Source organism: Apis cerana, linkage group LG6 (genome assembly GCF_029169275.1).
Source record: "Apis cerana isolate GH-2021 linkage group LG6, AcerK_1.0, whole genome shotgun sequence".
NCBI lineage: Eukaryota > Metazoa > Arthropoda > Insecta > Hymenoptera > Apidae > Apis > Apis cerana.
Genome location: NC_083857.1, coordinates 14,690,242 through 14,716,276, shown reverse-complemented (window position 1 = coordinate 14,716,276; position 26,035 = coordinate 14,690,242). Strand labels below are relative to the sequence as shown.

Genomic DNA, 26,035 nt, shown 5'->3' with positions numbered 1-26,035 from the left:
GCCAAAGTTGCCACGGATCTAAAAACCAGCATCTAAATTTATCTCGAGGATACACGCGGTGAGTGCAACCATCGATCGATATCTCGCCGCAAAATTCAACAATGGCTTCTTCAATAGCGACAAAACCAATTTATTCGGATGGATTAATAAATACATGCGAATACATTTTGATTGGAATACATTTCCTCTTGTTTTAAAATTTGCATTCTTGTTTTTAAATAATGTGCAGTGAGAAGAATCAAGATACAATTTTATAAGAAATTTCGAGGCGAAGCGAGTTCAAAAACGGTATACTTTTATTCGGCCATGATATCTCACGGTCAAGTACGGCTTACCTCTTCGAATCGATATGAAACTACTTCTTCACGAGATACACTTAGTTTGTGAAACCTACTCTTGTCTCTTATCGTACGTGTCGAAATACGCGTCACATATATTATACGTAACACAATAATAAAGCTCGATATATTTTAATGAAAATATTCCGAAATAAAAGTAAAAAAAGAAGAATCACGGAAAGGAATAACTTTCTAACCGTTAACGATTATTCTTAAAATTACCGAACAAAATTGAATGAATAATTGAAAAAAATATAGAGAACAATAAATTTCCGTCAATTAACACTTGGATGGCGCGTGTTCGCAAATAATCGCGGTGATTAATTTTTTATGGTCTGTGTATTGATTTTCTCCGAGTAACGCTAAAGGAGAATCCATCGCGTGGTATAGCGGAATTAAACAAACGGTACATTCACCTACAAAGCCGGACGAGCATACGATTTTCTGAGAAGGGGCCCTTTCCGTACCCCGTTTTTCGAATCTTTTTTTTCTTTCTTTCTATCCTTTCTTGAGCAGATCGATCAGAAGCGTCGTTTATTTTTGTTATATCGAATAAACAGTACACAGTGGTGAAAAAAAAAAAAAAAATTACTCTAATCCACTTCTCTGACACGGCCGATATGCTTGCTCAATTGGAATCGAGTGGAATCAACGTGAAATAGAACAATCTTCTTTCTTTTCAAATCACATTTTAAATTGCTTTTTTAAACTACATTATCGATAATAAATGAATATATATAATCGGCGCACGATGAATTGGAGAAGAAAGAAAAAAGGTCAGTTTCGATTGCTCAATAATTTCTCGAAAATACATAATCAGGTTATCGCGCTTCTTACACGCGTATCGATACACACATGTACGTGGTTCGAATTATTCGATGCATCAATTCAAAAGAATATTTTCCTACTTTCATTTCTTCCAATTTTTATTTCCTAATTTTTAAGTTTTAACGTCAAGAAAATCAATAAACACGTGGACGATCATTGTTGGTATTTGCTACGTAAATACTGTGCAATCGATCGGGATCCGGTCACTTTATTCAGGTCAAAACGTTCGTATGTCGGCTCACTGGCAAAGGCGTACCCCGGGGAAAGAATTTTCCTTCGAGCGAACTATGAAATCGCTGTTACAATTTTTAGACAGTCATCGTCCTCTCTGGTCGAAATAACGCGCCCCCCATAATCATTCGAGAACGATATTTTAAAAAGAATTCTTTAAAGAATCTTAAAAAAAGAATCTTACATAGATATTTATTATATGTGTATATATATATTCAGAAAATCTCGCAAACAATTTTTTTTTCTTTTTAAATTTCTAATATCTCGTTCCCTATGCTCAAATATTAAAGTTATTAAAAGGCGCTGTATCAACGTGCCGATTTCCGAAGAAGAGAAAAATGAAATCACATCAAAGACCGTTTTTAACGTTATTGGATTTTCATGCGTCGTAGAGCATAAATTATTACTCATAGAATAATGAGTGGTGGAAATGGTGAAAAGATTAGAACAATAATACAGTTGTGGAGCATTTACATAGGTAGATCTATGTCACGCCGGATACCCAAGTCTGAGTCATTCGCTCCCGTTCGCTCGCTCGAGAGTTCGTTGCTCATCGTGTTTCGTATCGTGCCCCGGTCCCGTGCTCTTTCACCTACTAACGGTTGCTTTACCGTTCTTCCACTCTTGCCAAACGCACCATCGTTTTACATCAGCCACGCTGCTCGCACATGGAAAACATGATCGATCTTTTCTCTTTTCTGCCGCGAGTCGTAACGAACGTTGGAAATAAAAATGGATCGAGAATAAAAATCGGTGGAAAAACGCAGTTTCCATATGAATGTTTGTCTATAATTTCGAGTTCGGCATTTATTCTCGAGCTTTAATAACACGTCATAACGGTGAACACGTTTTACGAGGACATGTTGCTATTTTAGATATGCACGGTATTAGTCGATGCGCGATAAAAGCGTCACTTTGTACTCACACGTAAAATAAATCGTCGTTCCTAACGTTAATTCAAGTACCACACGTTCGAGAGTGGTGGTTGCCGTTCAAACGCTCGTTCCGAATTCGAATGTGCTCGCGAAAAATAAGAGAAAGAGATAAAAATAAACGAGATAAAAGTGGCAATAAATTGTAATTGGTATGGAATTTAATAATGGCAATAATAAGCCTAGGTACACGGTTTCGTAGCTTTGAAATATCTCGAGAACGGTTAAAATGTTTTGCTTGCCTCTTTCCGATAATTATGCAATACTTTTATTCAATTTTCGCAGAAAGTTTTCCTCGAGGAGCGTCACCTTCGCGTTGTCCATCGAAAGTTCTTGGCACGTTTCTAAAGAATGTCAGTCTCTCGATTCTCGATACGATTCGTCAACTCTCTACGACTTACCGTGGAGAAAAGTGTTTCTACGTTACGTAAAGGAAAACGTTCAACGTGTATCGCGACGCGAAGAAAACTGTACGAACGTGACAGCTACGAAACAAGTTGAAACAAAGTGCATATATACCTTTCTCGTTATCGTTTTCGAAGCGATTTTGCGCGACTGCGCATCATTCGAATATGGTGTCGGTCAACTAGGGACATCGTGCGGTCGAAACAGTAGCCAATTTTAGCGGGTTTGGTCAAGACCGTAGAGCACGCAGACGTTCGAACGGGTGCGAAAAGGCATCGGGCAAAAAACTGCACCACTCTTCTTCGGCTCCTCGAGGATCGATGAAACGACGAACCACCAAATAACGGCTATCCACTTGGAACCGTGCAACCGCGCGATTTTCTTGTCATTCGAGCCTCTCTCTCGAGGAACGCGACAGAGAAGAGACGGTTCGAACCGTGCGAAACAAACGCAACGAGACGCGTCACACGAGTGCCAGCCGGCGACTCCCGATCTCTTTCTCTCATCTCCTCTCTCTGTGTTTGCTGCGCGGCGAGATCCTATACAGACCGAGAGGAAGCTCGTCCAGAAACACTAGCACAGGTCGAGATCGACAGGCGGCGGGAGGGTGGGGGAGAGGAAGGGGGAAGGGGACAGAGGGAGGGGAGTAGGAGAAGACCGAAAGTGCGCGCGACTACCGAGACCACACCACGACCACGACTACGACCACGCGGGCAACGCGACGATGCCGCGACGTAGGATTTGTCACCTGATTGCGGCCGCCCGCCTGCGCTTCTGCCGTTTCGTTTTTCCCCCCTCCAACCCCCTCTCATATGCTCATTCTTTATTTCTGCCCCTATATATATAACACCCCCCCAAGCGTTCGCTGCTCAACCAATCTCTTCGACTCAATCTCATGGTTAACGGCGCCTATATGCCTCTCTCCGCTTCTAACGTGTTTATCACCCCCTGCTCCGGAGGAATTAATCTCGAGGTTTTCGGTCACGTGACATTTTCTGCAAGAACGCGCGAATCGGTTTTTTTACCGATCTATGAATATTCCAGCCAATAATTAAATATTCTTTTTTTTTTTTTCTTCCTACCAAGTTAGTTTAACTCGTGTGAAGATCTATTCAATATCAATCATTAATTTTTCAATATCCAGAAAAGATTAATAGATATTAAATTATCATTTTGAAAAGCTACGTAAACCTGTTCGAAATTAATTTCTAAATATATAGAAGATAATCATCTAGAGAAATGATTTCTTTTTTTTCTTTTTTTTCTTTTTCTTTTTTTTTTCTATACGGTTATTTGTGCTTGTTATTTGAATCCTTTCACGTCAATGTCGCTTCAAAAGCCGAGCTGAACTTTGTCAAATTTTTCGAGTTGCAATGCTCGTCGATTTCGAATCTTTCTCTTCTTAAGCAACACCTAAGATTTGGTTTGTTAATCGTGGCAGCGAGAGATTGTGTACCAGAAACGAGTGGAGTAAATTACGCGGATCGAGATAAGAAAATAAACGAATAACGCGAGATGAAGAAAAATGCGGTAGAAACGGTGCGGTTCGACGCGGTGCGGCGCTCACGTTGCCCTCTATATCTACATCGTTCACCTCTTCACGTGGGAATATTGATTTCGCCGCGTCAGCTGCTCGCTCGGTTGCTCGACTTTGCTTGGCTATTCGTCCACCGCCGTTTGTCCTCCGTTTCCCCCTCCCCACGATTTCGTTCGTGCACTTGTTCCACCGCTTTATACATTATAATTTGCATAGCCAGTCTATCACGTGTTTCCCACCTCGCGAACTTCATATATTATCAATTTTTCACGAGGGAGCGTATCTCGACCAATTATCAGCTATTACGAAACATCGAAAAAACGTTCGAACGTTTGTTTATCCTTTTTGCACGCGTTAAGCGATTTACCATTAAATCGTGAATTTTCCCGACTCGTTTCAATTCGTCTTGAAAAAAAAAAGGAAAAAGTTAAAAAAAATTGTCACGTTTGATGCAGATTTTAATTTTCCGCGATTGGGAGCAGGTCGATTAAAAAAAGAAAAAATTAACACGTGCCGAGACTTCGACCGAGGTCGAGCATGAATCACTTTCTGCGATCGATTCTACAAATTCTACGCGTCTAAAAGAACGTTGTGTAAAAAATAGGAAATTATTATAACTTCATATCTATCAATCTGGTATCAATTAATCTTAATAAGAAACGATCTAAAATCGTTATTAATGTCGTAATTAACGTTGCTAATATTACGTTATTTCCATATTAATTGGATTAATATCTAGTTTTCTTCTCGAGCACGAGTTATCCTTATCCAATTTTTTTTCCTTTTTTATATTAATTCGAACAAAAAAGGAAGAGAGAAAAAAAATAAAATTTATCTACATATCTTCTAGCTTAATAAAAATCGCGTTTCGTTATAATAAGATCGTAGCAAAAGATGACGATTATTAACTTTCAATCGCGATATTCATATTCGAATTGAATCCGCCAGAAAAATGCTTAATTATCGTTTTTTTTTTTTTTTTTTTTTTTTAACTTTCGTTGATGGATTCATCGGAATATTATGAAGACAATAACGCAGTGGTTGCGCATTCCTCCAACGATTTCTCTTACCGTGTAATCGGAGAGCGATATCGGTAGATTTTCTAAACTCTGTGATTTACCGTCCATTTTTTTCCCCCGGAGAGTTTACACGAAATGCTACGATACTAACCTGAAACAAACAAAAAAAAGAAAAAAAATCATACACAATGAATTTTGATCAATTTTATAAACGCGTTTATATTTATCAAATTTATTATTCATTTCTCTATGCGTCTCGTTTTGATACGAGCAAGATACAAGGGAAACGAGAGAGAAAAGAAAAGAAAAGAAAAGAAAAGGTACGAAAAAGCAAGAGTAAAAAGTGAATAAAAAGTGAAAGAAACATTATTGATTTTTCAAATATATCTGATCCGTGCTAACAGCGAGGGGAGAAGAGCTCTCTCATCGCTACCAGTCTTGTCCTATATTTGCCAGTAAAACCTTTAAACAAATATGGGAAGAGACACGTCGAAATTGATATTTCACACCGCGATCCCAATACTGTTCGTCGACGGAAAAAAACAAAAAAGCAATCGAACTTGCCGCCCATCTTAAATATTGTTAAAAAAAAAAGAAAAATACATTAATAATTTCCAACCTGTGCTTTCACAATCGAGTTACAAAATTTTCTTCGCCTTAACCGTTATTAATATTACATACAAAAGAGGTTAATTTAAAAGAAAGAAGAGAGAGAAAAAAAAAAAAGAAAATTGAAAAACCGTGTTTCGAAGAATGAAAAAAAGAAAAACTTCACGTTCGGACTTCGTTTCCGCTTATCGATGCAAAGCGCTTCTCGCATCGTAAAATTCTTTCCTTCTCTATTCCTCTATCTGCGTTGCCACGGTAACAGCCTAGATTCGAGAGGTTGAGAGATGCCGGACCTACGGAGAAGACAAAGGGCAATACGCTCGCGCGCGCGCTTACCGGTTTACCTATATATTTACGCATTTATATGCACTCATACTCGTGAGACCTTCGAGAAGAAGAACGAAAGAGAAGTGAAAAGAGAGAGAAAGAGAGAGAGAGAGAGAGCATTGTCGTTTGATTTTGTTCCTTTGTTAAGGATTTCCGGTACCGTAGGCTTACGACGGACGTAAACAACTATTCATTGAAATGTACAGATGTATACCTGGCCTTTGTACACAAGCGTGCGTATGTGTACGTGTGCACAGTTGACGCGAATTCCCATTCGAACAAAGTCGACGAACGCTTGACCAATTTCCTTCCCTTGAAAATATCTTGAATATCGTGATATTCGTTTCCAATTTGCTAATAATTTCCGCGTTCTATCTACCTATCTATCCATTGAAACACGTTATACAAAGTGGTGCGAACGAACGAAAAACGGGTCACGATTTTCCCAATGTATCTGGGAAAGTGGATTCGGTTATAATATTTCAGTCAACGTATTATTATTATTATTATTATTATTATTTCACAACAGGAAAAATGAATCAGGAAAAATTCAAAGAGGAAAAGAGAAAAAGGAGAAGAAAGAAAAGTTATATAGTTTTCGATTATTAATTCTTTCGGTCAACGTACGATTGGTATATGAGCGGTACAAGGACATCGAAGTAACCGCGCGTTGTAAACACGACTCGACCGTCCCTTGGAATCGTTTATCTTAATTGGAGGACATTTTCTCGACGACGAGCATTCGTCGATATTGTACGAAGGAGCTTACAGAAATTATCGAAAGAATAGTGAAAGCGAAACTTTTGCGGAGAAACGACTATAATAGATTTCGAAACAGGATTTCACTTTTGATTGTACATTTATGAATAAAATTAAACGAAACTATTCTTTTTCTTTCTTTCTCTCTTTTTCCTTCAGACGGCTCAATAATACTCGAAAGCTTTCGGAATTTTATTATCGAATTCCTCTCGCTTGGCTTTAAATATCGTATTATAAATTATAATATATGGTATAAATATATCGACACTTTGTTATAATTTTCGAAATATACGTGTATCTCTAAAATTTTGTTTCGGTATCAAGAATTTCGTACACGACCCGACCTTGCCCTGAATTTCATTCCTCCTGAACTGTTGGAGAATTCGATTCCCCTTCCATCTAACGTTTCAAGCCAACGTTTTTCAATCCGCGTAACCCGTTTTGGGGAACAATAAAATTGATATAGTGACTCGTAATCGTTATTTCGATGTACATATATCACCATATAATATCGTGTAATATTTATATCCGAATTTAACTCGTGGTAACAAGATACGAAACAGCTACGACGTATCAACGAGATCGAGAACGAGTGACAAAGTATTTAAAAAAAAAAAAAAAAATAGAAACCGGCAAAAACGAGCACAACTAAAATTTTCAATAATTTCAAATCGTTCACGGATGCGTGACAACATGCAAAGCGCACAAAACGCGACAACATTATTATATACATTTGAATAGATTAGCACGCGGTGGATAGTGAATTCAATAGTGGAAAGTGAAAGTACATCCGTCTAGCGAGCAACGTTTCCACCGTATATTTCGTTGTGAATTTTATTTGAGCCGGTATCGTGCATATATATATATATATATAACCGTGTATATACATAATTATACCGATAGTTTAACGAGGCTTAAACAATTTACTCGAGTTCGTATCGTTAAAAGCCGATTATTTAAAAGCAATTATCAAAGATAAGAGAAAAATGTTATCGTCTAACTATGGAGGAAGGCATTAAATGAAAAAGAAAAAATTGAAAATTTTTTTTCTACATCCTTAAATAATTGTCAACTAGATATTTCTTTAAAAAAAATTGTTAACCAGATAGTCGCTTTTCTCCATAGATTAACCAGTATTTGAATTCACAGTAAAGTTTGGATAAGTATCCGAAACAATATATATATACAAATACAAGTGTCCAATAAATTAGTCACGCTAATGGAGATAAACCGTTAATGCAGGTACTTTTAAATTTCAATACCGTTACTCCATAAATTTTAATATTCTGTCAGATTTTTAGACACTTATCCACCGTTTACCGTAGAGTATAATAATAACGATGGAGCGTGTCGAACCCTTTAGGCGTTGGGACAACAATATGATTCATACTGGCTCGTCGAACTGACCCGAAAAATAAGACTTGGCACAGGTAATGTAGCTGCACATCTGCCCTATCCTCGTCCACACAGTCTTGAACAGTTCCGAGTCGTACATTGATGCCAAGTTGCCGCTTCCTTCTCGGTAATGGTTTCACTCGGTTCCACACGATTCAAACGCACTCATGGACGTGGACTGTATTCAACTGTACCGTCCAAAGTTTTCTTGATCTTTTTTTATCCGATAATGCTTGCTCTTTTCGACAGCATGCTCTTTTCTTTCCACCAGCGGTTATGTAAGATCGTTACGTTACTTATGTAACATTTACGCGTTATCAATGAAATTATACGTTTCCATAATGCAAACATCGAACGGAAATCGAATTTATGGAAGCTCGTTGCCGGAACGTTTTTTCATTTCTCTTCATTTTTTTTTTCCTTTTCTTTCTTTCGTTTCAATTCGCTATACGAACTTTCTTCTAATCTGTCGAAAAAAAGGATAACGAAACGAATTTTTAATCGAGCACATGCGGCGTGACGAATACACGAATTAGAAGAGAATCTTGCACTTGACGAAGCGAGACAGAGAGAGAGAGATGACATTCACGCTCGTGTTTCGCTTCATCTGATGCAATGATTGACGTTTAAAAAATTGATGGGAAAAAGCGATGATTTGAAAATGACAAATCTCGAAAGACAAGTTGGAAGAAAGTGTTACGCTAATGTTACGAATCTTCTTCGAGGAACACTCATTCAATCATAATCGATGCATAAGTAAGTAAATTATTATCCTTGACTCTTTATTAGCTCCTGCTGCATCGGCCTTCGCACCGCGATTGATTACGTCATCGAAAATACGTACGATCCCGTAGTCGGTACCCTTTCTTTATGAACATTAAAATGTTTATTTTTATTGTTATTTTTTATTCACGAGTGCGATAGGATCATGTTTAATTATTATTTCTATAACATTCTTTCATCTATAAGAAAAATAAAAACAAATTTCGTTAAATATAATCTATATGCGAGATAATGAGAAATTGAAATTAAGTGAATAAACACTTTCCCTATGGGTTATTTATGTTCGTATTAAAAATATTATGCAAATATAACGACGCAATAAAAACTCGAAACCACTATTTCCGTATTCGTCAAGGTTCCACTACTCGCGACATTCTGATAAAAGTTGAGCCAATGAAAACTTCCTGCCTCGAAGAAATATCGATAATCGACAATTAATTGGAATATTATCGACAGTAAATACGATAATACGTTAAACAAACTTGGTATTTTAGATATCTTTTGCAAAAGATATATATTTCTCAACTTTATTTTATATATTTTATTTAACGTTAGAAAAAAATTTAAATATTGCATAATTTTAGAAACTTTCAAAAACAAACTTTCAAAAATCTTGCGATGAATCGCGATTTCGTATTTAACGTATTTAATTTCGTATCAAAACACAAATCGTTCATCCAAAAAGTTAGGTTAGGTTTCACGATAATTATAGATTAAGATTAAATTTATTGAGAACAATAGTATCACGTTACTCGTACACGAACAAAGTTGTTTCGAGGAAAAAAATTTGAATACAAGATTGGTTGAGATAAAAGATGAAGAAATACATCACGAAAATGATCAAGATGAAAGCGAAGGCGAATCGGTGTGAATACAGCGTGGCGTTCTCGGTACGAAAACAACATGTGTCATTGACACGACGCGAGCGCGATAGTAAAACAATACGAAGACTTGGAAAGAAATGGAAAAGAAGGTATATATATATAGAATTTCGCAAATCTTTGAAATTAACTGAACAACACGACACGATTTTGAAAGGGGGAGCACGAAACCCACCGAGATCAAATGTTCGAACCAAATACTTAAAATATCCGCGCGAATATGCGAACGTAAACCGATGACCGTTTAACCGAGTGACTGAAGGATCGACTAACCGTTCGATGGTCGGTCGAACGCAATCGAGTTCGAGTGTAGATGACACACAGTATGAAGAAGATAGGGGGAGCTTCGATGCGTGTCCACGTATACTTGCGCATGTTTCTCGAGTATTCGAAGAACGTGCGTCGTCACTCCAATTAGACAATTATTCGTTTCACGTTCGAGAGAGTTCCGAATCAAAATCATAAGTGTTTTAGCGCATTTCACGTTTAATGCATCTCATTTTATCCAGCGTTTCTCGCAATTACATTTTGTAATTCAATAACGTTCTTTAAATAGAAAAATCAAAGATAACGTAGATACGAATATAAATATAAATTTTATCGCCATTTTTATCTAATTCTATATACCGATTGTGCGTCACGAAATTTAAAAATTATATTTTTATCACATAACGTACACGTTATATATATATATATATATACCTACATACAAAAGCCAGTGAAATGAATACGACGATGATCTTATATTGACGCCATCGACCTAAAAAGGTGCGTGCGATTAACTGTATTTCGAATCATGACCAAGTACATGAATAATCGAACGACAAACACATAAATATCGTATGCATCTATAATAATTGATATTGAACGAAACAATGTCATTTATAATGTGAAAATATTGTGCGAGATATACCACTTTACGCGGCATTATTCATAGATTTTTTTTATACGAATGAATGCGTCTTCTCGTGTCGATATTCAAAAGAAAAATACGAGACGAGGTAAATCATTTTAGAACGAGCAATCGGTCGTAAACTCTTCTTCTTCTTCTTCTTCACCAACGATCGAAACACGTGCTCATTGTAATAATCGTTACGTTGCCGGCACGCATCCTACTTTTATCCGTTACTTGGTTCCGTTTCACCATATCGCATGCGAACAATAAATTTCCATGACCTATTATCCGCTCGTTTCGTTTCGTATATTTAATATAATATATTATTCGCATAATGTACAATTTAATGAAAATGAATACACGCGATTCGCACAATCTGATCATCGTATTTATTGAGAAATATATTTTTTCCAATTATTGAGAAGAGAGGAACGAGGACTTCGCACGGGTGATTAGCAAGATTAAAAAAAATGACAGATGAACTCGAATAACGTAATATAAATGATGAACAATAAAAACATCGATCTTAATTATCTTCCTTTCGGATGTATATTGTTTTCTAATATTAATGATATATCGATATAAAACGATATTTCTTCAATTCCATTCCTATCACTCGTTATTTAAATAAAATAATATTAAAAAAAGGAGGGGGAAGAATATCTTCGCTTCGTGAAGATCATAAATTTTCTAGATTCGAAATCGTAGATTTTGCAATCGTTTTTAATTTTCGATGCAAAATTAAAAAAAAAAAAAAAAATGTTATTCTTCTTTGAAACGATAAACGATCATTGTTATTTGAGAAAATGGACAGACAAAAATAATCGAAAAGATGAATTTATATCCAACGTTTATCGAATGATCCATCCTTTTGATATTCGTTAAATATTTTTAGTAGTGATCATACGCCCGGGCAAATATCTGCGCATTTTTATGTTTCGAACGACGGGCAAAGATTCGTCGAATCCGTCCATTGTTTAAGAATAACGTGGAAAAATAAAAAAAAAATAAAAAAAAAAAGAAAAGAAAACGATAATTTTTTTTTTTTAAAAATAATTGTTCTTCGGTTTATACAGATTTAAATTAACGATCGATCAAAGTGTAATAATGATACATTAATCGAGAGTGTACTTACGCAGGAATTCATATCAAGAAATAATCGTTGAAATTATTTAAACTAAAACAAATAAACGTTTTATTCGACACACATATATATATATACAAAGTGTTAATAAACACGTGGGACACCTTCGAAGAATTCTAGACATCGAAACGATGAAAAAAGTTCATATACACATATACCCGATAAGCCTTAATTAACGAGTTATAAACATTTTAAGTTTGTGTTAGATAGAGCGAGACGGCGAAAGAGCGAGAACGCTCAGCTGGGCGCGCGCCAGTGCCGTATTGCAATGTCGCGGAGCCCCTCGATGACAAATAAATACACCGATATTTTTTTAATTAAAATCTACGTAATTGTTTAACCTACCTCAGACAAATATATTTCATTTAAAATCATAAATAAATTGTATTTCATTCAACCTGCCGTGTTTATCGAAATCCATAGAAGCGAATCAAAACACAACGCCTCTATAAGATCTTATAGAGATTTTTTTGATTACTTTCACATGTACAAGAAAGTCCGAAATTGAGTCAATTTGAATTTCAGATTAAATTATCACTGACGGATATTTATCTTTATCTCACTCGGACTAAATATTTTTTAGTTTTATGAGAGAGAAATAATAATCGACCTGAATATCACTTGTTAATAATATGAATCGATATTACACATTAATATCCATAAAAAACGCATACATATCGCAATTGTTTTTTTTTTTTTTTTACGTATGCTCGAATATTACAAATTTACTAATTTTATTTTCACACTTTTATTTCTAATATAAAACATACAAACCCAACATTCGATTTTGAATATTACTATCTCATTTTTTCTTTCTGTCGAGTCTTTCAATTCTCCTTTTCTAACGCAATTCTCTTTCTAATTCAATTGTCAGCAATTTAGCTATTTCATTTATAACACATTGTCGCGTCGCGGAATCAGTTCAGAATTTGATGAAATAACATTTGAATATTTCTTTAAAATAATTTTATTCAAAGAAATTAATGTGAATAAAAAAAAATCTAATCTAATGTAATAATAACGGGAAAAAGAAAAATGCTTATATTATATCAAAATACAAATTTCATATCGGAGTAAAAAAAAAATATTGAATTGGATGCTTGATGAATTTCAAATTGATTCGAGTATGATTAGTGACTTTCTTGTGTCATACAACGATTCAACTATGGATTTAAATAATATATTTGTACCATAAAATAATTTATCTATGTAAAGCGGTGTATATGTTAATATTTTGGAATTTAATAAAACTCCAGATAAGATTTTGTTAAATAAGAAGAATACGTACATTACATTGTATATAAAAAAGTATCAGTGTATTCATTTTCATCCGCAAGCGACATTGCAATACGGCACTGGCGCGCGCCCAGCTGAGCGTTCTCGCTCTTTCGCCGTCTCGCTCTATCTAACACAAACTTAAAATGTTTATAACTCGTTAATTAAGGCTTATCGGGTATATGTGTATATGAACTTTTTTCATCGTTTCGATGTTAGAATCCACCCTCCAAAGGCGTCTCACGTGTTTATTAACACCCTGTACATATACATATATATATACATATGCATGCATGTACTTTGAACTTAGACGGATCACGTTGAATGCTCTTTTAACAAGCCCGAAGAACTTCTGCCAAAGTTATAACGTCGATCTTTGGCTGTGATTCCGAATTCTTTGACTTAATTTTAGTAAAATTGTGCGCGCGTGTCAAGGGCATAATGTTATAAAATGACGATTCACCTATCGTCCCTTCGAATGCAATTTTCGAATAATCTAAAATTTTACGCAAAATTCTTCTCTACATACGTTATTCTCTACTCTAGATTTATCTCGTCGTTTCTTGATTGAAAAAAAAAAAATTATCGGAAATTTAAAATCCAATTAAAAATTAGATTAAAACATTGTTCGATTTCCAGTACACTGTGTAACTTGTACATGAAATTAATACGAACGTTTCTCATAATCAAACTTGTGATCCAACGATATATATATAATCTCTTGTTATTTCCGCTGCCCGATTTTAACAATTGTTTATCGGATGAGACACGTTCCATGGAATACGTTCGTAATACAGATTCAACGAACGCGAACGCGTTAAGATATATTAATGAATTTTTCGATAATATAATTAATTTTTTTACACGATAAAGTTTCACGAATAATTGAAGTTATTTAAGTTGAATGAAGTTTTTATAATTATATCGTACAATGGGATAATAAAGTATGCAATTAACTGTTACGTTATTAAGGAATATATAATGTATAAGAAAACTGGCGGCGAGGAACGGATAGGTGAGAGACCGAGTAAGGCGAAAGGAGCAATGCTAAGTGGTAACGCAATCGATTGCATTTTATCCTGCGAGAAAATTTAAGACTTCTTACGAAATATATATATATATATATATATACACACGTGTATGTATGTATATTGAACCGACTCGTTTCCGCGTCGTTAATTCAAAGTGGAAGTGAAAATAGGAAAGAGAGAATCGAATAAGAAATAGAAAGCTAATAATTCGATTGAAAATATTATTTCTGAAAATATACGTACATCAAATGATCGATTTTTCGTTTAGTCTATTATCAATGATTTCCATCGATATTCCTTTACAATCAGTAAACATTTCTCGTTCCAACAACGCTTATTGATCCTGATGGTTAGATAACAATGGGAACAAGTAATTCTCACGATATAGGCGGCAATCGATTACACACGATTAATGGCAAATAGTATTTCGCATTCCCTTCTAATCTCCGTTTCGTGCGAATATATCGCATGATACGTAATCCATATAAACAGAAAAATTCAAATGTATCGTTCATCTTATGGAAATATATTTTTATAGTTGTTTTTATACGATATTATTTGGATGATTGAATCGGATCTCTTTACGGTTAAATTTGGAGGTTAGGTTAAGTTTGGAACACGTCGAAGAGTTCAATAAAAATAATAGAAAAGAAAATTATATGGAAATATGTTTCAAAATATAGGAAACATATTTCATTGATCAATTTATTATGTAAATGTCGATACATGTATCGAATTGCACATAGAATTTTACATCCTGCATAGCACAAAGTATAGAATGACAAACTTCTCGGTCGGTAGATTCACGCGCTTGCGCACACGTGCGCTGTTTATTTTTTCTCGATCAACAATGTAATATTTGCGTAATATCTCTTCATTTTTGTTTTAATAACATATCGGTGCGTATTATGTAATTATAAGTTAACGTTAATGATTTACGTTACAATCATTATGCGATTTCTCTTGTATCAACAGAAAATATCGACTTCTTTGAGAAAGATAGAAAACAAGATAGCAAACAAGGTTATGTAATTTTTAGAAAATTTTCCATCTATAGTCATTTCTACAACTGTAATACACCGATGATACATCATACTTTTAATAACTTTTCGTCACTATCGTTACAAAACTGTCATTTATTACGTATTATCGTGATATTTATCGTGAATTCTTTCATGTTTTACATCTACCTGAAAGATATATTCTTCGTCGACAATCGATAGACATTCAATTTTATACGACTTAACCTCACCTAACCTAACTCTCTTTATTTTTTCAAATATAAGATATCACAAATTGCTGTATAATTAAAATTCACAAATATGGTATTTATCGCGGAGAGAACGAAATTTTGAAATTGCCATTGTTAACGGATACACGTTCCAAAAATAAGGACGAGAAAGTATCAAGTATAATTTCGCGACGCGTACGCGCGACAATGGTCGCTTTGTTCGCTAGTCGGTATTTAAGCATGTATTAACGTAACATATACAAGTCGAGTTACCATGATTTGTAAATACTAGTCTCACTCGTGAGTAATCCTTGACTCGTAAGATTATATTTTGTCTTTCCGCAGCACCGATTCACAAAGAAGAAGAAGTCGTGACGTTACGGCGGGGATACACGCCTATATAAAATTACTCTTCGGCCACCTGAGGCATAACGATTTAAATGACGCTCCGTCCAATTTGAAAGTTTGAGAGCGTTAATTCGATACGATTGAACGTTTCGCGATAATTATAGCCGTAAATAAATGGAATTTCTCGATAAACGATAACCCTTGCCACCCGGGTGGAAACGCGGAGGACTTGAAAATAATAATGTCGTTGGTCTCTACGAGAAGAAAATTTTAATTCGTTATTAAACGCTTCTGTTCCGAATTTCGAAATACCGTTTACGTGCCTCGAAAAACAATCGCACTCTCGATCTCTCGAAGGAAATTCCCCCTCAAATCGAGCTTTTTCTTTCACGATAATTTTAGTAGTAGTCCCCCTCCTCCTCCCTTTTTCGAACCTGTCTGAACAAACGCGTCTCGTTGCGAAGTCCTCGAATTGAAAGAAATGATTTATGATTCACAGTGGAAAACGACGCGGGCATGTTTGCATTCGCTTAGGAATATAATTTAAGGCAGGTGACATGCCCGACGTGTATATTCTCGCTCGAGCACCTGTGTGTAACCTCCTTGCGAGATTACGAGCCATTGCCCTCGTATCTGATAGCGTATTGCGTGACAACGGAAAGCCAACGCATAAAGAAACATTCTTCGGTGTGAAAAAAGAAAAAAATTAAAAGTACAGAGATAAAAACGTTGATCCGACGTTAAATTTATTTAATTTTTACCTCGAATTAAATTAACGAAAAAGGAAAAAAAATGTATTCTTTTTGTCGCAACATCCGCAAGCTGGCGTTCCCTGCAAAAAACTAATTCTCGCGGTTTATGAATTTCCCGGAAGCGTTTCAACCATTATCTCGGCGCAAAGAGAAACTGATCGTGATTCGAATCCTAACTTGCATTTTAGCCGCAACGTTGCCAGGTGGTACTCAGCTTCACCCACGCGTAAACGAGCCAAGAATTACACAACGCGTGTATGCGACATCGTTGAAAAGTCCCTTCTGCTTTTTCCCGTATGGAACGACCGTGGAATATCCAATTCCAGCGTGCTATTCTCTATAATTATAAATTATCGACGCTCCTTTTTTCTTATCTTATCGACAAATTATTCGCTATTATTCGTGAAATCGTCTTTTTCAAAAAGCGTATATCTAAAATCGCAAAAGTTATCGAAATTTGTCGCAATGCAAATATATGTAATCGAATTATATAAAATATTAATTCCTGACAAATTATCGGACCAATTATCGAGTTATATATATATATAACAGTAATAAAGCTCGTGCGTAAATTACGAATAAGATGTAATAATCAAGGTACAGTTATAAACGGCAACCTTATGTAACTTGTTTTTTCGCTCATTAGACTAATTAAAAACTCGAATAATGCCACGACATTGTATACATTTATTCCACGTCCTTGTTGTTACTTTATTCTAGATTTACTTGCAACTGGACAACGTTGTACTTGTTCGTTATTAATGGATTATTATGAAGCGCGATGTTGGAGAATATATCGAGAATAATAAAAGATATCCCCCCCTCTTCATCGCCGGTTAATTGCCGGCCGGAGAAAAAAGGGCCATAACAAAGAAGGACGGACGGCGTAGCGCGGTTATTATACGAATTCTGCGGTATGCCGTTGCCAGCAACGATCGCGACCTGGTTTGCACACCGAGTCTAATGTTTATTTATCAAGTTTACGGTTCGTCCTCTTTCCGGCCTAGTTATCGTGTCGCGCTACGTTGCCGGCCAGTTTTCAATCTCAAGAATAATCTTCTTTTGTTCGTTATTTTTCAGACAAACGCGTTAAACACGTTTCCTTCGGGGCCTCGGGTAACGTAATGTGACGAACGACGTCGATAATACGACGATTTATTACCGTCACCGCATAATCGTCGCTCATCGTTGATACATTAAAAAGCAGAATTACGATATCATCAAGCCCCGCGTAATTCCTAACGAATTGTATGAAATCGTTTGACATTGACGATTCACTCACACGGCGGCGAGCGTCGATTCGTGTATACAAGCTACACACGTCGTTTTTCTCTTATTAATGAAATACCAGGCAATATATATATATATACTATATTACGCGCGTATACGTGTAATGGCTGTAATGTCATCATGTTAATAGCCGGGAGGCTGAAATACGTAATCGATATCAATATCAAAAGCTAATCCAAAATGCTGCCGGATTGCAACATCATTCCTTTATTTTACGATGACATTTTAAGTAAATTAACTATTACTCAACGGTTTAACAACGTTTTTAATTTATCATCCATGAAAATACAAATATCCATCTCCGTGAGTGTAGTTAATGGATACACGCGTCTTGTATATTTACGATACGACATAAAAGCTTTGGTAAGTACTTTTGTAATTAAAGAAACGGACGAAAAGGGGGGGGGAATCGGCAACTACGGATAGGACGTTACGCAAACGATAATAATTCGCGCATAGTTGGGAATAGAAATGCATAAGAATGGAATTTGAAAAATCGATGCGACGAAGCCTGGTCTCCTCCGTATGCACAATTGCATATTAAGGAAAACACGTTATAAAGCCTGTTGAAATATCGTACAATGGAAGCCCCGTTAATACGATTCTGCATTCGTCATGGTAGCCCGAGTACATTGCACCAAATACTCGACGTATCGTTAAATAAACCAGCAACTTGACACTGATCAGTTGTTAGATTTATTTTATTTGTTTTATATAAATATATATCCATACACGTGAGACAAGTTATTTCGATTCGTTTGCTTACAACACGCAATTTCACCAGTCTCTTTTCATCTAAATCACCGTTAATGATTTTCGTATTAATCACAAATCTATTCAATTATCCGTTGCCGCGAATGCACATAAATACGCACTTTTTATTAATGGGCGAGTGCCATATGTACGGAACACCTGCGATGACTAACAGTACCGCGAACCTAATAAGACGAGAGTACACTCGAGTATATTCGTGTCTATATTCGCGTCATTCCGCGGGAATATCGATTTTTCCGAACTCGTCCTTTAAGAGTGCAAACACGTGGCTAGCTCGATTGAACGGAGTAATCTATCTACAAGAGTGTTTATTTACAATTTTATGATGGAAAAATATGATTTCGTTTAAAAATTGTATTTTATATTTGCGTATAAGCGTGTCGAAAATAAATTGGGACACGACGTATTCCAAATTTCTCGACGATGGTCGGTTCTTTCAACGGAAATGAATGATTAACAATTTTTAATTCATTACCTGATTTCCCCATTGGCGGTTGACCAAGTCTGCTGAACCACCTGAGAAACCTTCTAGCAGTGGTGGCAGCAGGTGGTCTACATCCTTCGAGTATGACAACTCCATTATTATTATTATTATTGTTGTTGTTAGAGGTTGGACGTTCAGAGGGAGACGCTCTGCTGTATGGCGACATCCAAGATGTAGTCGTGCTTTGGATAGTGGCACCTTTGACAGTGGTAATAGAACTGGTTATCTTAGCCGGGTGCGGGACCCAATCTTCTGAAGCGACGGGCATTTGTCTCGTCCTCTCGTCGGACGAGTCAAAAATGAAGCCGCAAAACGGGAAAGTCATTCAAAGTTTCACGCCCTTCTGCGAATAGAATTGCCCGGCAAATTCAAACATGTTGCTACATGCTTTCGAAATACGCGACAGCACACAAAACGACGATTTCCAACTTCCCTCGATTCGTGACCAACAAACCGATCGCAATCTTTGACGTTTCCTTTAAACTCGGCCAGCGAGTTTTTCTTCGCGACTCGTAAGTAAAAGAACGTATATACGTATATATATATATATATGCGGGTATATTTTTTGCGCGTATCTCAAGTTTTGCGGTCGTCGCTTCCAATTTTATCTATGTTGTTCGGATGTTTGCTCTAGCAGATAACAGTCACGTGCTTCCCCTTAACTTGTTGCACATACCTCGACGATTCTTTCTGTATTCTAAATGGGTCTTTGCTTCGCTCTCCGATCGATCCGAATGTTTTCCTTTTCTCGACTAATCTCTCTGCTCTTCTTTTCCGTTGTCGCACAACGAGCAGGATTTCGTTATATTCCCGACGATCATCTCGACCGATCTCAATTTGCCCTTGTTTTTCTATATTTTTATCTTTTGCGCAAACAGGATATAGATATAGACACCAGATTAAACAGTTTCAAGTTGATAACGACACGTTTTCTTAATGATTTAATTCTCTTAAAATTCCTAAACAAAGTGAATCTACTCGATTTATTTGGTACTTTCTAAGGTACTTGGTTTTCATTTGCAGCCTTTCTATGTAATACTATGCTATCCAGTAGAATATATCCAGATAAGTTATTAGCAAATAGAAGAAATATGTATATAATATGTATATATTTAAAATATTATTATTTATGATTTAAGATATTTTTCAGAGATCATTAGTTTTTTAAAAAATTTTAAAAGTATACAGCACAGATTTTTCCTTAAGTAGGATTATTGCACTTTGTCCTACTTTGCTCGATCCGATCCAGTCTCGATTAACGGTTTCTCGAGGACCAGTATAAAAATTTCTTCATAGAAGTTCGCACACATCGAACGATGAAAATTTTCTATTATGATCATGTGGTTTTCAAAGTAGATGGATAAAACGATTGTATTTCCTGAATACACTTCTTAACCCTTGGAAATATAAACTCGTCGAGATTATACTGTCGGCAACGTATTTGGAGGTCGAGGTTGATCTTTCTTATTGCTAAATGTTGCTCGGTCGGTCACGTAGTTGCCGCATTATCCGTGTTTCATTGCGCTATTGCCATCGACTATCCCCTTCGTCCTCGTCTTCGACGTCGTCGTCGACGCATACGGTTCATTCGATTTCGATAAACGAATGTTCACTTATATCGCTTATTTTTTTTTTTTTACTTGCAATTGAATAATCTTCTCTCGGTTCTTTACCAAAACGAAAGAACGAAACGAAAAAAGAGAGGGACGAATACACAAGTAAACGTGCCACCTCGATCAGTGAGCTGCGTTCAAACAACTTGCACAATACGCACACTAATTTACACTTTGAAACACAGCTTATCGAAGTTTGCACGTAAGATATGATCAAGAAATAACGGAGAAACACTCTTTAACCCATATTGAAAAACGCCGCGAATACCCCTCAATCACACAATTTTATTCGGCTCGCGAGAAACTTTGACGAAGATAAGAAAATAAAAATGCGAAGAACGTTGCCAACGAATCGAATCTAACCACACGTTTCTTGACCTGACGACAGACTCGAACTGCCACCGACCGACCACTTCTCTCGACACTGTCTCTGGCAACTTGGTTCTTCGTGCTCCTCTACCACTCCTCTTGTCTACTGTCGCTCTTCCTTCTTACTCCCTCTTATTCTCTTTCTCTTTCCAATCTGCGCGCGTGTTCGTGTATCTATGCACGCATATACCTTCGGCACAACACCGACACCCGCGTTACCACTACCGGCATACTGTCGCTAACTGCCCCACCACACCGGTACTTTTTCTTCGGTCAACTCCCTCTCGCACTCGATACTTTGTAACTGTTTCTTTATCTTCTCCTTCCTTCTTCTTCCATCTCCGCGCTCTTTGTTACTCTTATAACACTTTTGCTAGAGAATACAGTTCAGAAATGTCGGAATAAATACAGCTAGACTTTTGCGACAACTTGCCATTCTCAGACACAGCAACACGTTGTCGTATTCCATTGTGTTGACGTTCGTATACAATGTGTTTCCACACTGCGATACGACAAATATGGCGCCTGTGTATATACTATATGCTTATAGACACGATCGGTGAACAATTCTATGCGACGAACGTAGTAGCTAGCCGAAAAAGACGAAAGATCGGAGTAAAAGAGATGAACGCATATATAATAACGCTGTGCAAAAATGAGATTTTGTGCGAGTAAAATACGTATACATAACGTGATTTCTTCAAGCTCAAACCATTCCTCCCTATTTACTTGCAAATACGCTCACGTGACCATGTGCTATGAAATCCTTCATGTGTCTTTGTATTTCAAATTGTACGTGTTTCTTGTATATGTTTAATTTAACGTTAACATTTGTTCAAGATTTATTAAAAGTGAAATTGACGATATATTTCTATCGTTGCGTTAGTTTTGTGAAAACTTTGGGATAAAATTTAACAATATAACTTGATTTCAAAATTAATCATTATTTATTACAAGGTTTTAATTGGACATTTGATTAGTTTAGTGCAAACGCGTGTAGTCGTATATTTACCAAAATATGATTTCAAAAGATCCTCTTATTATTTGTTTTTGGGATTGACAGAAAATCACTTACGTTGAAAATGGAAAGTCGTATTTATTATTCGGGCGAGGAGCGTAACTGCTTGTTCTAGAGACGAAGTAAAAACAGAAAGCGTGTCCGATCGAGTTCACTGAGACTTCACGCCTCTTCCATTAACTTCCTCTTTACGCGTTTTATATATTTTTATAAATTGCAAAAGTTCTTAAATAAAATTTCATCAATTTATTAATTTGTAATAGAGAAGGAAAAATAATACAAAGAATGATTTATAAAATATTTAATACCAACGTTTATATTATACCACGTACATGTTTTGATTATTTCAACATATCAATCGCATAACGCAAATGATTATCATCAAAGCATTCAAACATTCGGTTAAAACACAATGTGAACATTGAAAGATAAATCGTATCGAAACAAAATAAAGAATCAAGAATCATTTCAACCACTTGAAACATAATATTATCTTTTATTTTTCGTTAGATTAAGTTACGTATAATAGAAGATTTGAAAACTTTTATATCACGATGATACAATTGACAATGTGTAATTTTTGTTAAAATTTTAATTAAAATTATCGATTTGTAATGATTGAAGATTATACAACTCGATAAATGTGTACAAATGGTACAAAAAGTAGTATCGGAATTAACGCAACTTCCCGCGCTTCTTCCATGATGAAAAGTGAGGTTAGAACGTTGTGCCAAGTTACGTCAAATATTAAGAATATAATATCAAGTTATCGTATTTAATTTCGACTGAACAACTTTATTTGTATAGAGTGTCATTAAAATTTGATGCCAACATAAATATGAAAGTGCGTCAAGGGAACGATATTTCCATATCATTACCATATTTTTGATCGTTGTTAGAAACGCAGGATTCGAAGATACAGAAAATCGCAGAGAGCATTTCTACTTAAATATCGATTATAATAACAACATAATTATAAAAATAACGCTTTCTTGCAATTTTTAAAAACCAGATGATTTCATTCCTGTTACGAACGTGAATTTTCAGATTCTCTTAAGAAAAAAAATAAAAAAATAATCGTCAAATCGATAAGATAAGTTGTTTCAAAATAGAAGTTTGACTCGCGATAAGTTAAATTAAGTTCAACGATTTTATATAAAGACTGACTGAGGAAATGTCGATAAGCATCTATTATTGAATAAATTTGCAGTTAAACAGACGAAATCTAGATGTCTAGGGTGGATGTTGATTGGCATCGTCGATCAGAAGGCGCGACTAACGCGAAGAGTTCAGTAATATATATATATAAAATGGTTAGACGCCAGTGCGGTATTTTCCGCATAAAAATAGAGGCGCCAACGAGGATTCCGTAATGAACGTAAGTTATGCAATCCATTAAGGACAGTACCCTCCGTGTACAGATAAGGAAATTCACGTGTGGATAAATCGTTCGATTACGCTTCGAGATCTTTTCTTAATGTATCTTACTTAACATTTAATTTTCTTTTATAAACTCATAAATCTTTTAACCTTAATTCTTTTTCTTCCTTCTTTTTCGCGATGTTCGCTCGATACCAAATGAATTCAAATAAATACAAGAAAAGGTACAATGTCGATGAGATCGTTGAACTGTACAGCCACCTTACCGTTTGTTCTCGCGGAAAAGAAAGTGACTTATTAACGCTCTGAAGATAATAACTCTCGAGTATACAAGTTTCGATAATTACGATTTTAAAATGACGATTTTCTTCGCTTTACTTTTATTTCTTCTCAAAAAAAAAAAAAAGTGCAATTCTGATCAAAATAGATAAGATAATAAGTTACAAGATATAAGTATTAAAGATTTGTTATTTCAATTAAAGATATCGCGAGGATATGATTGGGATCGAGTATGTATGCGATTCAAAAAAAACTTCATTTTGGTGACGTTGATGATCATTAAAATACACACTTGACCTAGAATATCCATAGGTGAAATGAATACAAAGGCGAGGTTACAGAAGGTTCGAACGACGAAGAGGAAAAACCAGGATGACAAAGACAAAGAAATTGTTGGCAACGGTTCAAAGCGCAGTTCGACCTAACTAAAATACTGCAGTGCTCTACTACATGTCGCATACCAGGTGAAAATATTACGGAACTGTTAGCTTGCGAACTAAAAATACATACTGTATAATTAATTTTACTTTTCTCGCAAGATCGATTAAATATTATTTATTTCCTTGTTGTGTAAAAATATCGAAATTTGAAGTATTTCTTATAAACAAGACAAGTATTGTTCGTTTTAAAATAAAAAAAAAAAATTATCCGACAATGCACAAAGAATTAGAAGATAATTTTTATGAAAAAGAGGAATCGGTAGAGCGATCGCATAAATACAACCAAGCAGGATTTCCACTCTAATAACGTCAACACAGTACTCGGAACGTGCATGGTAACAACGATAGTATGAATCAACAAATACTAATTGTAAGCCACGTCGAAGATTTTAACAATTTCTTTGTAACGGCGGCATTATTCGAACGGGTGCGTCCTGTTGCTTGCCGTTCGAAGATATCTACGTTACCAACCGATAACGGATAAAAGATGCCCAACCGATAATATTTCTTGTATTCGTTCAAACAGAATCGAAAGAAACACTTGTTCGATCCTCCATTGTAAGTACTTCGGCGTCAAACTTGGATACATACTATGCAATATTCCGATATAGCATAATTATTGTATCGATCATAAATTTACAATTTCTTTCTGTATTTGATATTTATAGAACAAATAACGTGTCTATATATAAAAACACATATAAAAGATTTTTAAATTTGATTGTGAATTGTTTACGGTAGAAACTCACGGTAACGATATTATTTCCGCGTATTATAGGGAGATTTACGAGAAGATTTACACACTTTCCATTTCTTTCATAGAAATTGCGAATACAATAGTCCTTACACAATAAATTACACGTCGCACGACACAAAGAATACTTTTTTCTTGTTATTCTTATAATACATATACACATAAACTCAAATGCAGAAACGTTTTAAAAAATATATATATTTTAAAAGTACGTGAGTTAAAAAAGTTGAATGAATTTCGATCGAAAATATCACAGAGAAATGTTTGAGAATACGTTTTCGGAACAAAGTTTATATCGACGAAAATCGACTTATCGACGGATCATTTTCTACGATATGTGCGCACACTCATTTCCTTAATTTATTTAACGTAAAGTAGCATATATAAAATACACATGAAAATTAATTTCACTTCTAGTTTCCAGTTTTCGTAAGGATTAAGAATCGCGAATAAAATTGATAATACTACTTTACCGACCCACGTCATAAAAGAAGTTTTATTCGTTCGAAACCCGTTAACCTTCAAACACTTGTTAACATTGTCTATTGTTTTTCAAACACGTTGAATTTAAGTAAGTAAATTCTCGTTTCGACAAAGAAACGTTTTATGCGTGTGCGAAGGACACTTTGTAAAGATGAAACCGCGAGAAGGGAACTATGGTATCCCACATTTTAAGCCCGATGGGCTAAGATCAAAACACGGGCTAATAATACGGAGGAGACGAGAAAAGGATAAGGGTCGTTAAGTTCGCTACAATAATCGTTGTGTGAGAAGTGCAGCTTTGTCGCATCGAGACTTTCCGTATACTTCCGTGTTCGTGTAATTAAACGGATTAATAACCGCGCGTTTCTTAACGTTTTTCCAAGTTAAAACGAAGAAAATGATACAAACTGTGAACAATACTAATTGCAAAT

The 26,035-nt window shown here is 35.6% G+C and overlaps 2 protein-coding genes across 16 annotated transcripts in view; one reads left to right on the top strand and one right to left on the bottom strand.

Annotated features, from left to right (window-relative positions):
- Positions 1-26,035, top strand: part of LOC108003232 (transcription initiation factor TFIID subunit 11) — a 34,964-nt gene that overhangs the window by 3,077 nt on the left and 5,852 nt on the right. The window lies entirely within an intron of this gene.
- LOC108003247 (serine/threonine-protein kinase tricornered) overlaps positions 1-26,035 on the bottom strand; it is a 37,789-nt gene that overhangs the window by 8,336 nt on the left and 3,418 nt on the right. For 3 of the 15 annotated variants that reach the window (XM_062076594.1, XM_017065388.3, XM_062076595.1), the window contains exon 1: positions 19,260-22,393. The exons of 2 other annotated variants lie outside the window; for them this stretch is intronic. In XM_062076594.1, the coding sequence (XP_061932578.1) occupies positions 19,260-19,593 (334 nt within the window). In that variant the 5' untranslated portion in view covers positions 19,594-22,393. Of the gene's footprint in view, positions 1-2,730; positions 2,755-2,848; positions 3,529-8,392; positions 8,847-9,990; positions 10,363-16,729; positions 17,387-19,259; positions 22,394-26,035 lie in introns of those variants that run through there. 10 more of the 15 variants (XM_062076599.1, XM_062076609.1, XM_062076605.1 and 7 more) reach the window with 8 other exon arrangements.